At 40.7% G+C, this 13,782-nt stretch overlaps 1 protein-coding gene across 1 annotated transcript in view; it reads left to right on the top strand.

Moving 5' to 3' along the window:
* The window catches only part of LOC128664067 (solute carrier family 45 member 3-like), a 296,255-nt gene that overhangs the window by 117,696 nt on the left and 164,777 nt on the right, over window positions 1–13,782 (top strand). The window contains exon 2 of the mRNA XM_053718743.1: window positions 7,295–7,588. Within this exon, the coding sequence (XP_053574718.1) occupies window positions 7,441–7,588 (148 nt within the window). The 5' untranslated portion in view covers window positions 7,295–7,440. The remainder of the gene's footprint in view (window positions 1–7,294; window positions 7,589–13,782) is intronic.

Consider the following 13,782-nt stretch of genomic DNA (forward strand, 5'->3'; position numbering starts at 1 on the left):
TACTGTGCATGTATACCCCACCCCACCCATATTAGACAGAATATACTGTGCATGTATACCCCACCTCACCCATATTAGACAGAATATACTGTGCATGTATACCTCACCCACCCATATTAGACAGAATATACTGTGCATGTATACCCCACCCCACTCATATTAGACAGAATATACTGTGCATGTATAAACCACCCCACTCATATTAGACAGAATATACTGTGCATGTATACCCCACCCCACTCATATTAGACAGAATATACTGTGCATGTATACCCCACCCCACTCATATTAGACAGAATACACTGTGCATGTATACCCCATCCCACCCATATTAGACAGAATATACTGTGCATGTATACCCCACCTCACCCATATTAGACAGAATATACTGTGCATGTATACCCCATCCCACCCATATTAGACAGAATATACTGTGCATGTATACCCCGCCTCACCCATATTAGACAGAATATACTGTGCATGTATACCTCACCCCACCCATATTAGACAGAATATACTGTGCATGTATACCCCACCTCACCCATATTAGACAGAATATACTGTGCATGTATACATCACCCCACCCATATTAGACAGAATATACTGTGCATGTATACCCCACCCCACTCATATTAGACAGAATATACTGTGCATGTATACCCCACCCCACTCATATTAGACAGAATATACTGTACATGTATACCCCACCCCACTCATATTAGACAGAATACACTGTGCATGTATACCCCATCCCACCCATATTAGACAGAATATACTGTGCATGTATACCCCACCTCACCCATATTAGACAGAATATACTGTGCATATATACCCCACCTCACCCATATTAGACAGAATATACTGTGCATGTATACCTCACCCCACCCATATTAGACAGAATATGCTGTGCATGTATACCCCACCCCACTCATATTAGACAGAATATACTGTGCATGTATACCCCACCCCACTCATATTAGACAGAATATACTGTGCATGTATACCCCACCCCACTCATATTAGACAGAATACACTGTGCATGTATACCCCACCCCACCCATATTAGACAGAATATACTGTGCATGTATACCCCACCCCACCCATATTAGACAGAATATACTGTGCATGTATACCTCACCTCACCCATAATAGACAGAATATACTGTGCATGTATACCCCACTCCACCCATATTAGACAGAATATACTGTGCATGTATACCCCACCCATATTAGACAGAATATACTGTGCATGTATACCCCACTCATCAAATATTTTCATTTGGTACAATTATAAAGCTGGCTTTGACCAGACATAATTAACCTGCCTCTATTTTTTCTTAACATATTCGTTTATCATAATTTATTTTTTATTTATTTATTTATAAAATATTTTACCAGGAAGGATACATTGAGATTTCTCTCGTTTTCAAGTATGTCCTGGCCAATCAACTATATTCAAAAGGTTACAGGAGTGTGTTGCTTTCTGTATTGGAGAAAAGGGGTGAGCTTAATTTTTTAAGGAATATAATTATCAGCGGTGTTCTGGGGCCATTGCTAGATTTAGCTGTTTCCTTCTAAATGCAGGGAGAGTCCACAGCTGCATTCATTACTTTTGGGAATACAGAACCTGGCCTCCATGAGGAGGCAAAGACACCCCAGCCAAAGGCTTAAATACCTCCCCCACCTCCCTCATCCCCCAGTCATTCTTTGCCTTTTGTCACAGGAGGTTGACAGAGAAGTGTCGGAAGATTTCGGAGTAGTTCCTTATGGAGGGTAGTACTCTTCGAGATGGGACTGGAGTTTGAAGTAATCTTGTCAGCCTCTCAGTTATTTTCGAGCTGCGCAGTTTTATGGACTGGCACGCTTTTCTTAGCGGGAGGAATCCTGCACTTTGCACCGGTCACACGGTCACGTTTTTGTTTCCCATTTCCGTATTCCTGACTGCGGAGAGGATCCATTTTCTCTACCTGTCTGGGTCATAGGAGGTGGTGAGTGCCCCAGCCGTTTGGGGTGTAAGGTGCAAGTTCTTTTTTGACCATAATCTACTTAGTCGAGTTTTGGAGGATTCTGATATGTTAGAGGGGGTTTCCTCTGATTCAGATTTTGATACCTGTGTATATTGTGAGGCGGCCCGGGTAACCCAGCCCTCTCAATTATGTTCCGTATGCCGCAATAGAGTGTTCGCATCTTCCCATGTTGGAACGTTAGAGACCACTGAGCAATCCGCCTCTGAGGATTCGGCATCCCGTGAGGTGCGTTCCCTAACATCTTCGGTTCCTACACAGGCGGTTGCCCCGCATACCGTTACCCGTTCTCCGTAAGGAGGCCTTATTCCACCAGAGGTTACTAAACGGTTTTGCATGGCCATATCTCTGGCCTTAGTGCATTTACATCTTCCTGCCATGTGCAAGCGAAGGCTTAATCCGTGTACTCCTGCCCAAGGTCCGGCATGTAAGAGGACTTTGGTATCCGATCAGTCTTCTGGGGAAGCGGTGTCCTCTGAGGCTTCAGAGGTGCTACCTCTAGGGTCGGAGACCCCGGATACTCCGACGTAGGTGAATTTTGCATTTAAATTTAGAATGGCTTGTCTGCGTGTACTTCTGAGAGAAGTTTTGGCGACATTGGAGGATCCTAATTCTGATCCGTCAGCTGAATCTCAGTCTGCTGATTCCCGAAAGCAAGCTTATTTATATTGTTATTCTTTGTTTTAGTATCAGATTCCCGGTTCGGAGCTCTTTAGGATTTGTGTTGCATTACGGGCGGGACCTGTTGGTTTCACTTTCCCTCGGGCTATCTCAAGGATAATTTTTTATTTTTTGAGCGTGAGATTATGTTGAAACTCTTCTTAGGAAGACTTTTCGCTCTGGGATTCTGGTATTAGCAATTTTCATGTTGCAATTAAAGGAACTTCTGGTGGAAGTTCTATATATATTAAAATTAAAATAAAATATAGCAAAAACAAGAAGGTGTCTGAGACTTTGTTTAGGCTTCGGAGCTTATATGTTTTTTCTGTTTATTATTGTCAATTTTCTGGCCCTGCTAGAAATTTAGAATTTTCCATTTGATCCTTGAACAGATATGTTGTATCATTCATATCGGGCTGGTCCGGGTTGGGTATAGTTATGTCTGTTCTTTTGCGGTTTGTACAGATATGTTGTATTCTGACTAACAGGCTGGTCCTGTTTGGGTACTAGTTACCTCTCTCTTCTTTCTTCTTCTCAAGAAGTTGTTTTTCGGCCCAGAGGAAGCCCTTCTATCTTGGATGTCAGGCTGGTCCTGGTTAAATCGTCTTGGTTGGGCGTCTGATATTGGATCGTATGCGGTCCAGGTGGCCTACTAGTTAATACCCTGCTTTGCAAAGCTGTTGACTTGGAGTTTGAATTCTGCTGTGGCAGTTTTCTTTAGGAACTAGGTTTTGCCTCTCTTGAAGAGGGGAGGACGGGTGACTTTTTTCAGGGGTGTATTTCCCCCTCTTTTGGTGCTCTATAGGGATTCTCTCGTTCTATTTGGTTTCTATGTAGAGCTTATTTCTTCTTCCTCTTGAGGGTTGATATACGGTCTTCTCTTCCCTTATAAGGGGAATGGATAATTTCCTTCATCATGTTGACGAAATCCGTTTTTTCGGGACCTTATTGTTTTCACTAACATCGTTCTGATCCTAGATTTTCTGGGATCTAGGGTTTGTTTTTTTACACAGTATCCTATTTTTCTGTGTTCTTGTTGCTCCTATTTTTGGCGGTTCTGGTTTCTACATCGCCTGCTAGAAGTTTTAAGAAATCTCTCTTGCCCTTTCCAGTTGGGTTTGGAATGGAGTTCCTGGGGTAGGCTCCAGGGTGTTTCTTGATTCTGTTTGATTTTCAGACAGGAGGTCTCTTAGGCCTTTTGAGTTAAAATATTCTATAGGCTTGCCCTGCTGTCTTCCTTCAGTCCTTCGTTGGTACTGTGGATGATGTTAACAGTTTGATTTTTCAGCTTGGCATGTTGCTATCTATCTCCTGATTCTCATAGATTTCTGGTTAGTCCGCAACGGTCGCCAGTATGCGGTATATCTTTCCATGTTCTGGGAAGCTTTCCTTTGATCTACTGGGGCAGTTTGTCTTATCACTTCCATGGAAGTGGGGGAGTGTCTTCTGGGATTCCTTCTGTTTTCTCTTCGGAATCTTCGGTCACTCTTCCTACTCTGAGGACCTGGTCTTCTGAGTTTTTACCAGTTGGGTTTTTTCAGAAGTAGATCCTTTTTGTGACTCTGAGAGTTCAGCAGGAGGTTGAGGAACTCTCCTTTGGTATGCCCGTTTGACGGATCTGTACCTTTGGTGGGATCCAATCTAGGTTCTCTGGGCATTCGTGCCTATCCTAGTCTTGCCTTTAAGGGATCATGTTCAGGGATTCTTAAGTAGATCTCTGGGTCTTTTCGGTGCTGGGGAAGTTTATTCTTCCTTGTTCCCTTCAACTATGTCACCTCTTCTGGGTTAATTCAGTCTGTCAGGGGTAGGCATCAGGGTTCCTGATTGCTCCTTTTTGGTGCTACGATCGTTTTCATGGTTGGGCTTCTCCATTATGGGTGCTTCTTATTATGGAGCTTCACAGGGTCTTCGCCCTTGGTGTTTTGATGTATCATATAAGGGGGTTTTCGGAAAGTTGTCAATTCTTTCCTCGGCTTTGGCTGGTCCCTCATTTTACTCTTTTTGGGTTGACAGCCTTCCCCCCGCTGTTTTGGTGGGGGAGTGTTGGTTCGCTCTGATTACATTTTTCTTCTTGTGGTTCTCTCTGGAGAAAGGGTGTCCTGGAGAAAGGGTTCTTAGCTGGTTCTTGTTAGGACGGCTAGTCCTTAGCTGGAGGGTTAGCCTAGCTGTCTAACAGACGTGTGGTTATGGGTGGGCTCATCCGTCGCTTCTGCCTGGATATGTGGGCTCCTAAGCAGACCTGGATATCTGTTTCTGTTCTATTCCTGAGGTCATGAACCCTTGGTGTTCATTTCCTTTTACTACAACCCGGCCGGCGGTCAGGCAGTTGTGTTCATTTTTGTCCTTCAGGACATTAGACTTCTTGTCTAGGATTGCATAGTTTTCTTTGAATCGATGCAGCAGATGGTCCTTGAATTGTCTTTTCATTGACCTGTTACGTTTCTGGAATATCTCTCCAGGTCTTAGTATCTCTTGCAGTCGGGTAATCCGCCTTCTTGGTCTTCTTTTTAAGGAGAATTTTTCTTCGGGTTCTGTAAGGGGCTTTTTCCCCTTTTTTTTCTGGGATCGTACCTCAAGGTCCTTTCTGACCTCTTTAGAATATTCTGTTCCTGGGTTCTTCCTACGGAAGTATACGGTGTTGGGAGTCTTGGTTGTCCTCCTTGTTGGGTTCGTGGAGGAGTGTTTCTTTGCCTGACCTCATAGTCCGTGGGACTCTCGTCTCCTCAGAGGTTTGTGTGCTCTTTTTGGGACCAGTGATTTTGTGTGGTCCCTGACGTGAGCTCTTACGGTCCTGATTGTTGGGCAGTTACTTGGTCCTGCTATCTTTTTTGGGTCTTTTGCTTCTGTTGAAGCAGTTTTCGGGAGATGGGATTTTATTCAGGCTGTGGTGCCCTCAGATTGGGCCGCCTTATTGTTACCACCCCCCCATTAGTATTCAATGTCCTCTATAGCTTGGGTATTGTTTTCCCAAAAATAATGAATGCAGCTGTGGACTCTCCCTGTATTTAGAAGGACAACAAAAATTATGACTTACCAGATAATTTCCTTTCCTTCGATACAGGGAGAGTCCACAGCTCCCGCCCGTGCTCTCTGGAGGGCGACCCTAAATTTAAATTGCTTTCTTCTGGCACCTTTTTCACCCTGATATTTCTCCTACAGTTCCTTGTTCCCTCGGCAGAATGACTGGGGGATGAGGAAGGTGGGGGAGGTATTTTAAGCCTTTGGCTGGGGTGTCTTTGCCTCCTCCTGGTGGCCAGCTTCTGTATTCCCAAAAGTAATAAATGCAGCTGTAGACTCTCCCTGTATCGAAGGAAAGGAAATTATCTGGTAAGTCATCATTTTTGTTTTTTTTAACACAAACATCAGCACACCTACCACTCAGCCCTTTTTCAAGTGCACTGGATACATGCACATGGTATCAATAACATGTAAAATATTTTTTTTTTTTTTTTTACTTCTATTATCAATTTAGCTTCATTCTCTTGGTATCCTTTATTGAAGGAGCAGCAGTGTACTACTGTGAGCTAGCTGAACACATCACATTGGTAAGCCAATGAAAAGAGGCATAAATGTGCAGCCACCAATCAGCAGGTAGATCCCAGCTCCTGAGCCTACCTAAGTATGCTTTTAAAAAACAAACAAACAAAAGAACAAAGCAAATGTAGTAGTAAATTGTAAAGCTGTTTAAAATTGTGCTCTATCATCTATCTGAATAATAAAAGAAACATTGTGTGTTTTATGTCTCTCTTTAACTTAAAGGTACAGCCCTTGCATACAAATAGCTTCCATGTTCCTTAGAAAAATTACAAAGTGATATTTGTTATTTTCAACCCTTTTGATAACTCAGCAGGCAGACACTTTTATCACTTTAGTCGTATGTGCTTTATATGGTATAGGGCAGTGTTTGTAGCAAGTAAAGGCCATAACAATTTATTCCCCATTTTTTCTTAAAATTGCGATTGAAAATGATTATCTATAGCACCATTTTTGTAAAGTCCACCTTGTTGTTTAGGCTGTAGAAATACCATTATGACATTTCATAGGAGCCCACAGATTACAGATGCTAAGCGACTGCTTCTCAGCCTTAAACTGTTCTGTTAGTGTTCAGCAGCTAGAACTGTCAAGGGGAATGAATGCATTTTACGCGCGGTTTCTAGGAAGCCTGTTTGTATGTGTTATTGTATGACACAATTTACTTCATAAAGAAGATCATTCAGGGCTCTTGTGCAACGCCCCAGCGAGAGGTTAGAAACGTAACACACTCCAGCTTTGGTAGCTGCCTGGATCAGGTTAAGATATGTTCTTTGTTCATTTAACCGTCACTGATGTACAGTAACATTCTGCTTTGCTGGGGATACGGACATCTAATGGAACAAGACAACGTAATAGGAAATAATAATACAGTCTGACCCTAAGTGTGTTCTGTGAACTAAATTATTAATATATTGCATTATCATATATAGAGTAAAACAATAACATAATGTGTCTGTGGGAAAAAAAAACTTATTTACTGGGGAGAGAAAAAGTATTGGAGAATTCTTCAGTTCTAGGAAAGATTTCCAGCGTTATCTGAATACTAATCTTATTTACATTTTTTCTTTCTTTTGTAGCATGCTTCTGTAAGAATGAGACCATGGAAGAACAAATGGAAACACATCAAAGGCTCCTCCGCAGGATGATTTTAAGTCCTAAAAAATAACACATGGATTGTTCAAACCTTCAGCTGTAAGGAGTGCAAGCTGCTGAGCCCTAAAACATGACCTCCTGCAATTTACAATGGCATCTTGTCTTATTAAACTTCATGACTTGTGGCCTTGAGATCTGCATCGCAGCTGGCATTACATACGTGCCTCCTTTACTATTGGAGGCTGGCGTAGAAGAACAGTATATGACTATGGTTCTGGGTAAGAATACTTACATTTCTGTAACATCCTGTCTCAGGTTACCTATTTATATATAGTCCTTCACCCAATAGGAAGTAGTGCACTTGATGGGACTAAGGGCTGTCTTGTGGATCAGATTTACTATTGATGTGGTTATCCGGCTTGTGTCCTCCTGTATAATAAATAATATATTTTTCTGTTTTTATTTTACTTCTCTATATAACTATGCTGAATATGTTGGCATGTTACAGATCAAGTAGAATAATCATCATAGTTTATTTTTAAAGTATATATCTAGAAATGTCTGAATAGCTGGTTTAAAAATGTAAAAAATGTTTAGTTTTGTTAGACAAAATTACATTTTTTTTGCAGTCTGAGGACATACCTCTTGAAAAGACTTTTTTTTTAGCAAATTTGTTTTGTCTCTTTTGTTGTGATGAATTAGGTATGATTATGTACCTGCACTGATCAAGCAACTAATGTGTAGGAAGATTAAGGAAATAAAATACCAAAGTGTTTTTTTTTGTTTGTTTTTAAACTATACATAATTAAACATTTTGGGGTCAATCACAACTAGAAAAGTGTATATTATGATTTTTCATTATTAAAAAGGGATAGGAAAGTCAATAATAAACTTGCATAAATCTGTCAGCATGTAATTTTAAGACACTTATTAAATTGAGTTATATTTTCAAATGTACTTTGTTCGCTTGGTATCCTTTGTTGAAAAAGAATATGCACATATCCCACACTACTGGGTGCTAGCGGGTGATTTGTTCCTGCACACATTTGTCTCTTGTGATTGACTGACTAGATGTTCAGCCAGCTCTCAGTAGTGCTTTTCTGCTCCTTCAGCAAAAGATACCAAGAGAATGAAGCATCATTTGACAATATAAGTAAATAGCAAAGTTGTTTAAAATTCAATGTTCAATCTGAATCGCAAAAGAAAAATGTGAGGTTTCCTATCCTTTAAAAGTTTATGGATGGATGATATTTTTGTAAAATCATTTGATAAGCTTTTCTTAAAGACTGTGATCAAACCTTTTATGGACAATTAAATTGAGTTAGTCCAGTTTTTATGTTGCACAGATGTCAGATTGTACTGCATTAAATAAATGGTTGCTGCCAAAATAATTACGTCTACCTGCTACCTGGCTATGAGGATATTTTCCTCCTGCAATTCCACAAAGTATATTGATGAATCTCTTCTGTAGTATATGCACAACCGTTTGCCTATTTATCTGAAAACAGTGATGGTTACATATTTAACTTTTAAATAAATTCTTGCAACTTTTTTGTCTGATTGTTTGTAATTTTTGTTATATTTCATGTATAGAATTAAATAGAAATGCACAGCCAATCAAAAAGTAAATTTTAATTCTAATATGTTTTGATTTACACATTTATTTATTTTGCTCTGTTTTTTATTTTAACCAAAATAGTTTTATCCCTTTCGAATAGAGCTGCAGAATCTTTTTACTGTTAATGAGAGAGATGCACAAAGAATCTGTTCTTTAAACGCACATGAAATCCAAAATATTTTTCCTTCATTATTCAAATAGAGCGTGTGATTTTAAACAACTTTCCAATTTCCTTATGCTATCAAATGTGCTTCATTCTCTATGTATCCTTTGTTGAAGGAACAGCTATGCACTAGTGGCAGCTAGCTGAAAACCTTTCATGAACCAATAAAAGGAGGCATTTATGTTCAGCCACAAATCAGCATCTAGCTCACAGTAATGCCTTGCTGCTCATGAGCCTACCAGCCTACCTAGGTATACTTTTCAACTAAGAATATCAAGAGAATTAAGCAAATTAGATAACAGGAGTAAATTGGAAAAGTTGTTTAATATTACATGAAAACGTTTGGGTTTAATGTCCCTTTAATAAAAAACTGACTGTGTATATTTCCTGGCTTACTTATAACACATAATGCCAATCTCTATGAAGTGGCTGCAGTTATACACTTTAGTCTCCTAGATTTTATACTGCTGTGTTTGAGGAGAGAGCTGAGCCACACTGCATAAAAAGTGGTGCCGTTTATGTACCTTCAGAATGCGCACAATGAACAGAAACTACATGTTGGCAAATACAGCTTTGCTTGATCCCTGGGAGAATGGTTGTTTGTGAAGAAAACAGTTTGCTTCTACTGGCTTTCATCCATAATGTTCCTTTAAGACAGATCTTCTTTCTTTCTAATGGTAGTGAGAGTCCACCATCCGTACACTTGGGAATTACATCACCTGGCCACCAGGAGGAGGGCAAAGACACCCTATCAAAGCTTTTATATGTCCCTCCTACGTCCCCTTCCCTCCCAGTAGTTCTTTGCCTTGTCACTGAGAAGGCAAGGAGAGAGAGGTTCTATCATACCCTCAGTTCCCAGAAGAGAGGGTTAAACGCTGAAAAGCTGTATCTTAGATTCTCCTTGTCAGAGTCTATTTCACAGCATACCTAGATGTCGCTGGGAAGTTCCCAAACCTCATCAAATTATCATTTCTACATAGATGTTAAGGCTGTCAGTGACCACACACAGATCGTTTGGTCAGTCAGTGACAACGCAAGAGAACAACAGGCAGGAGCACCAGTGTGGAAAATCCTTAAAAATCTTCAATGCTTTATTACAAAAACATCCAAAGCACACAGTGGATAAAAATGTCGAAGGGGTCAGCAAACACAGCTGACGTGTTTCGACTGATAGCTGTACACAAAAGCTGTTGGCCATCTTTAAAAACTCACTTCTTTTAAAGGTCTAGACCTCCTTCTATTGGTCAATACATAATTCAATTACAATAATCTAACATATTGTTTAAGTAGACCTATACAAACTCAATCTTCAAAAACACAACAATGTATTTAAACAGTGACCAAGAATGGGACAATTTGATAAGAAAAAATTGCTACTAAATTGTAACAAATCATTTGTATGTTTGTGACAACCATATCAAAACTCTATATTACTTGAGTACCAACAATAAATACAATAAATAATAAAGATTTGCATACAGAAAGTATAACATTCACTTTGATAGATGCAGTGTAGAGAAACTAAACCATCCGTATAAACCTCCCAGCTGTCAGTCCGAAGCCGGAATGGAAATTGATGCATGAGCCTTTTATTCTATATACATATGTACAAAGTGCAAGATTGTAACCTAGATACAAATAGAAGCTAGACATAAAGAAAATATATGGAGAGGATTGGATATTGCAATTGCCATAAACTCGTTAGACCTTCACCAAAAATTTATAAGGTCATAATCTGAATTCAGACCTTTTGGATACCTAGTTTGCAATTTAAATATCCAGAATACCTCTTGCTTAGCCAGTATTATTTCTCTGTCTCCACCCCTCAGGGGGGACACAACCCTCTCAGTTGCTGTCCATCTGAATGAATCTGCACTCTTGCTATGTGTGTGTACAAAATGTTGAACTAGCGGTGTGCTATTCTGATGCTAGACAAATGCTCCCTAATTCTGGACCTAACCTCACGTGTAGTAAGTCCTACATATTGTTTGTCACATTCAGAACAAGTTATCAGATAGATGACAAATGTGGATCTGCAATTTAAACACATTCTTTTTTGGAAGGTTTGTCCTGTGGAGGAAGATTTAAACCACTCCCCCGTTTCAACCTTCTCACAAGCTATACAGTTACTGTTATGGCATTTGTACATGCCTTTCCAGGTTAACCAAGATGATTCTTGTAGCTTAGTGGACTGCAGTTTAGTGGGGGAAACCACATTTCCTATTGTTTTATTTCGTTTATATGCAAATTTGCAACCTTTTGTTGTAAGGTCTGCTAAGTCATCATCAGCTTTAAGAATTGAAAAGTACCGTTTGACAAATTTGGTTATATTGTTCAGAATAGTTTGTTATGAACATCAGGTTGTCTGCTCTAAACTTGTTTAGTGGCTGATTAACTGTTTCCTGTTTTTTAGGACATAAGAGGTCCTGTCTACTCCCTGTATCTGTTTGTACAGCTGTCTTTATAGTTTCCTTTGGATAACCTCTCACCCCTAGATTCCTTCTCAAAGTTATAATTATCCAAACAATTTCTTTTGAGACGGATAAACTGTCCTTTTGCTATGCCTATAAAAACACTCTTGGGGTGACAGCTAGAGGTGTGTAGGAGTGCATTGCCCGTAATAGGTTTCCTATACACAGTTGTAAACACTTTTTTCACATACTGGCACGTGAGTGTCAGATCTAGATAGTTAATGCTGCTTGCATCCCATTCTGAGGTAAAGCTGATACCAATATCATTCTTGTTTAGATACTGTACAAACCAGGTCAGATTTTGCTGGTCTCCTCTCCAGATATATAGCAGATCATCTATTAAACGTCTGTACACAACTATGTCCATACCAAAGGGGTTTCCACCTCCAAAGATGGGTTCCTGCTCCCACCACCCCATAAAGAGGTTGGCCTAGAAGGGGGCGAATTTTGCAGTTCCACAAATCTGGAGGTAGAACACCCCCTCAAATTCAAAGTAGTTGTGTTTGAGGTTAAGTGGTGGCATTATTTCTTTACCCTCATACCAGCCTACTCTATAAGTCTATTCTTTTCTTCTTAAATGGAAAGCGTCCACAGCTGCATTCATTACTTTTGGGAATTAAGAACCTGGCCACCAGGAGGAGGCAAAGAAACCCCAGCCAAAGGCTTAAATACTCCTCCCACTCCCCTCATCCCCCAGTCATTCTTTGCGCCAGGAGTTTGGCAGAGTGTCAGAATTTAATTTGTCTCTTATGGAGGGTGGTACTCTTCGACATGGGACAGGAGTTTTAAGCAATCCTGTCAGTCTCTCAGTGAGGGCTTGGATGAAAGTTAGGGTCCGGAGATGCACGAAGAGTCTTTCTGCAAAACTATCCCGACTCATGTTAATAGCTCCTCAAGCAATCGGCGTTGTCAAACTTCGCTCCACTGCCTGCTTTCTTCTCTCAAGTCCATGGCGGAGGCGATGCTACTATCCTTCACACTTGAAGTGCCGTGTTCCTGTTCCACGGCGTAGATTCCGGTAAGATCGTTTCATTTTCTTTCTTCGTGAATGTACTGTACTAATGTTCTCCCGAGAGGCTACCACCTTGCGGGACTAACTTAAGGGTCTCAATGAGTCTCCTTTAGTATCTTGGAATCAAGGGTTAATATCTCCTGAGGGGGGTTATTGAACAGGTTTTTTTTTAATCATGTTTGTTATGTGATTTAATCTGCTTATGTGTAGTGTTAAATGGACTCATGGCTTGGAACATAAAGGCCTTTGGAAGTGACACAATCTTATGGTTGGGCACGCTTTTTTGGACTTTACAGTTTACCTTCTGGCCGGGCGTGATTACATTCCGCCCTCCTTTTCCGCATTCCTGACCGTGTGGCCTGTACAGTTCCTCGCGGGTGTAACTGTCCCTGAGTGTTGTGCCTTTCGTTGCAGAGTGGCGCGCGTTCATTTCTTACTCAGACATGTTTTTCAGTTATTAAATGATCCTATCCTTATCAGATACGGGAATTTTCAGTCTGATTCGAATGGTGCACCTCATTAGACGTGGGGATGATGTAATCTCCTGACTGTTCTTTTTTGAGATCCTTCCCAGTTTTTTGGAAGATTAGGGTTCCGTTTGGCTGGCCCTGCGGTAGGCCTGTTTTCTTATTGGGCGTTAACCTACGGGTTGCTTTATATTTTATTTTTATCCGATAAGGATGTCTTTTAATTTGTTTATTATTTTCCTTCGGGAATCTTAAACTGGGATCGATACTCTCTGTTACTTCTGCGGAAGTGTTTTTGGGGACATGTTGAGCCTATATTTGTCTGTTTTCACTTCTTCCCCTGTGAGGGAGGATTTATGCAGCTTGACGGTTAGGACCCGGGTGCAGGCTGGTCCTGTTGGGTTCGATTCTGTCTTGTGGCTATTCGGACACGGCAACGTTCTGATTGGCTGGTCCGGTCGAGGTGCCAAGTGCTCATGTTATCATTTGTTTTAAATTCAACTAAGCATTCTAGAAGACCAGTGGGTCTACAAGGCAGGAAGGATTGTCTCAGTCCTTATAGCCTTCAATTTGGATGGCTGGGTCAGTGGAGTTTCCGCTGCGTCATTCTCTCTTGCGTCTGGTATTGTCGGACCCTAGAGTTCCTACCCCACGTAGCGCCTTCTTACCGCCAAGTGAGCGGTTTGGCCTTTTTCTTTTGAGGCTCTGGGATTGTCCTTTGGACTTGGTCTTCAGCGGCTA

The sequence above is a fragment of the Bombina bombina genome, chromosome 6 (assembly GCF_027579735.1).
Source record: "Bombina bombina isolate aBomBom1 chromosome 6, aBomBom1.pri, whole genome shotgun sequence".
Lineage (NCBI taxonomy): Eukaryota > Metazoa > Chordata > Amphibia > Anura > Bombinatoridae > Bombina > Bombina bombina.